This window comes from Frankliniella occidentalis, unplaced genomic scaffold (genome assembly GCF_000697945.3).
Source record: "Frankliniella occidentalis isolate FOCC.00 unplaced genomic scaffold, Focc_3.1 Scaffold18, whole genome shotgun sequence".
In the NCBI taxonomy this organism is placed as follows: Eukaryota; Metazoa; Arthropoda; class Insecta; order Thysanoptera; family Thripidae; genus Frankliniella; species Frankliniella occidentalis.
This window is the reverse complement of record NW_026267148.1, coordinates 2,514,861-2,518,309: the sequence shown is the minus strand read 5'-3', so window position 1 is coordinate 2,518,309 and position 3,449 is coordinate 2,514,861. Positions and strand designations below refer to the sequence as shown.

Sequence of the window (3,449 nt, the reverse complement as noted above, 5' to 3'; positions counted from 1 at the left end):
GTACCAAAACCTAGATCAGAATTTATTCAGATTTATCATGTAATTATGGTGGATACTAAATATCAATGTCAACTGGATGAAGATTTAGGAGGTTAGTCGGATGCGTTTACTAAGATACTCGCCTCTTCATTGATAACTGTGGCATTGCTGAGGGACCGCAATGCGGAAGTAATCTTCCGCCCCAAATCTGCTAAAACCATGGTTGCGGTTTAACGAGATCAATGACGGTTAAATACTACTTTTTCTTCATTCGCAATCAAGTAGTTTGTTTTCCCAACACAGCGCAGCCATGCACAAACTGTCAGCTGTCTGCAGTTTCTGCAGAGCCAACAAAGCAGATGAGACACTTGAGCCAATCTCAGACTTTACGAATTTGAATTAAATGCGATCTATGTCCTTTCTCTCATCTTATGTCTAGAACCTGTGTCTATGGTAACTTGTATTTTCTATTAAAATTTTCGAAATGTCTGCACATTGTTTCAGTTTATTTTCAAAGTAAGGCAAGTTTTTTTTCTAGCTGTTACTCCACAGAATGCGATAGACTACAAATATGAAAAATTGTATGGTCGGAAGTTCACGTGTCAGTTTCTTTTCATTTCACTTGAGCGCTTGAGCGCTTGAGCTCTCTTTACAGTCTGCTCTGACCAGCTCTGACTCTGACACTACTTCGTTTCAGTCTCATCGCACTCAGAGGCTCAGACACATTAAACTGATAGGGTTGCCTGACTATTGCAAGTGAAATTGAGTGAAGTCTAGAACGGCGCAGGAATTTCTTAAAAAAGAAAAAGAGGCTCTAGTAGAATATAAGCAATGGCCCAATCTGCGTTGAGAGGTTTATGTTCGCGTGCTCAATCATTTAGATTGTTTGTCGTACCTCAGAGATGTCACTCCCTGTCAAGACCCTTGTTTAAAAAAGAAGAGTGAGTTTGTCATTTTATATGGCTAGAAATTAAAACTTTAATATAAAGAACTGCAATTTAACTTTAACATTTTGCACACTAACCTTGACACTTATTTTTACCCGTAATAGTGTGGAAGTTACTTTTATCAAAGCAAGTGGGGAAGCCATTAAAACCAAAGGAAAAGAAGGAGACAGCTTGTTGGATGTTGTTGTCAACAATAACATTGATCTGGATGGTTTTGGTAAGATGCACCAGTATGAATAATTATTTTAAATTTGGTTCCCCATGAAACAAATGTAAATGATGTGTTTTTTATCTGAATAGGAGCCTGTGAAGGAACTCTCACCTGTTCTACCTGCCATTTGATCTTCAAGCAGAATGATTTTGATGAGTTACCTGAAAAACCAACCGATGAAGAGCTGGATATGCTTGATCTTGCTTATGAGCTAACTGAAACGTAAGCATATTATTTATGAGAATTTTTGGTTTCCTTTATGTACATAGAGATAGTTTGTAGATAATATAATCTTTTTAATGTATTTGCAGGTCACGTCTGGGCTGTCAAATCAATTTGTCAAAGAAACTCAATGGATTAGAAGTGAAAGTTCCTTCCACAATCAATGATGCCCGCAGCAGTTAAGATGTAACTGTCTTAGGTGATAATTCTTGAAGGTGTCTTCACTAAAAACTCTTAACTTCCTAAGTTTTAAATCCTGAAGCTGTGAAATGCACCTTTGTTGAGTTGGTTGGATGCATTGTTCCCAAAAAACACGAAAAAGTCACTCTCAGCCATTTTCCAGTTATTCACTTACGTCCAGTGTGGACTGGATAGTCAAAATTTAGGCAGAATGAGACTTACTTAGACCGTCAAAAACTCAAAGCTGATTAAAAGTGAGTCTTTTGTGTTTAATGGTTTTGTTAGTCTTGAGTACGTTAAAATTGTTGCAAATGATTAGTGTAATCTGCTGCACAATTACAGATTGTATTCAATCACGTTCAGTGCGGCGCAACCACAATGTGGTCACCTTTTTTGCCGTGTTTTATTTTTCAACCCTAGATATGCTCAGCAGCACTGAATATGATAATGTATGTTTACTTAACATCTGAATTTGTTATGATTTTTTCTTTGTTGATCCAAAGAATCACAATACTGCTGTGCAACTTTGTGAAAATAACTTTATCCTTTCCTAGTTGTATTATCCCTGTTTGAGATTTTTATCAGTTGTACAAAGATTTACATGTATTTACAAACAGGTATTCAATTATATTTTTATATTGGATTTCATAATTTTTTTTTATTTCTAAAAATTATTTACCTGTCTTATCTTTTGTTGGCTGAAGAGCACTACATTCTGGAAGTGTAATTGTATGATTGATAGAACATTGGTGGAGTATTGATCGTTTGTTCTTCAGGGGAGAAAAAAAAATTATTGCCGAAACCCGGGATTGAACCGGGGACATTTAGATCTTCAGTCTAACGCTCTCCCAACTGAGCTATTTCGGCTGATGAGTGCGGGGCTGGTGTGACTGATACAAAGCGGCGACGTGTTTCTCATCATCCTGTGGCCGCCTTCGGAACGGGGCAAGGTACAGTAGAATTAAGGTCATGTTGGGGCGAGAGAGAAGGAGAGAGATTCCGAACGCGCCCCGTATCCGATTGGGTGACAAAAGTCGTAGTAGTAGCTGTCCTTTGGAAGCAATTCCTCTAGTTTTGAATTTCCGGGTGATGATTCAGTTTTAGGAACTAGGCAGACGGCGTTGCTGGCAGTAGCATGGAGGAGCGTAGATTCCAGCTGATCGGGCGGCAGACGTTCTCGGATGCTCTAGGATGCCCAAGGTCGCAGCAAGCCGCGGTACACACGCCCCCAGCCCCTCCGGCTGCTATCTGCCTGAATTAGCCAACCACTGAGAGAAAACAAAGTGTGTATATCTTTGTTAGGCTCTCCGGCTTCGACGCTAGAGCTTGGGAACAGATTTAATATTGGTGTAATTTGGGATAGCATTGTTTCTTTCTCTTTTTTTTGGGGGGGGGGGGAGGGGCACAAAACGCACATCTTTAATTTGGTCTAAAGCACCCTGGCGGTGGTACTCGGCGGTACCTCCCTACACTCACATATCAGCACACACCTGTGTAATATGTGCGCGATGACGTATAATACCTTCTGATGTATTCCCGTTGACCTTGTCCACTGCTCAACGTCCCGGCGGTCCCGGCGGCCGACCACTCTGTCAAGTGGCTAGAGGCAGGGGCCATCCGTAAGGGACTTCCCTCCATGGCCTCCATAAGCCATGTCTAAACGCCGAATCGAAGTCCCAAATAAGTCGAGATATAGTTAAAATAATTATTCTTTCGACGAACCGATTTGATTTGTGCAGTGCGCGCATTACATGCGCATTTAAAGTGGTAAAGCACATTAAATGCACCGATAATGTGTCACACGTTATGCGCATTTTTACGCACGTTACCCCAGAAGCGCTACTGCATTAAATGCGCTTCAATGCGCATTGAAATGCACATAAAAGGTCACACATTGGTGACGCATTAAA

General features: G+C 40.6%; 2 protein-coding genes and 1 non-coding gene across 3 annotated transcripts in view; 1 reads left to right on the top strand and 2 right to left on the bottom strand.

Annotated features, from left to right (window-relative positions):
• The window catches only part of LOC113207539 (signal recognition particle 54 kDa protein), a 9,232-nt gene extending 8,902 nt beyond the window's left edge, over positions 1-330 (bottom strand). The window contains exon 1 of the mRNA XM_052264298.1: positions 123-330. Coding sequence (XP_052120258.1) covers positions 123-200 — 78 coding nt within the window. The 5' untranslated portion in view covers positions 201-330. The remainder of the gene's footprint in view (positions 1-122) is intronic.
• Positions 331-614: 284 nt separating this feature from the next.
• Positions 615-2,182, top strand: LOC113207541 (adrenodoxin-like protein 2, mitochondrial). The gene is made up of 4 exons (XM_026424156.2): positions 615-920; positions 1,031-1,143; positions 1,227-1,359; positions 1,449-2,182. The coding sequence occupies exons 1-4, from the start codon at positions 811-813 to the stop codon at positions 1,540-1,542; spliced, it is 450 nt and encodes a 149-aa protein (XP_026279941.1). The 5' UTR covers positions 615-810; the 3' UTR covers positions 1,543-2,182.
• A 151-nt stretch (positions 2,183-2,333) lies between these two features.
• Trnaf-gaa (transfer RNA phenylalanine (anticodon GAA)) lies at positions 2,334-2,406 on the bottom strand. The gene has a single exon. It is a non-coding gene; the product is annotated as a tRNA-Phe (tRNA).
• Positions 2,407-3,449: the final 1,043 nt, after the last annotated feature.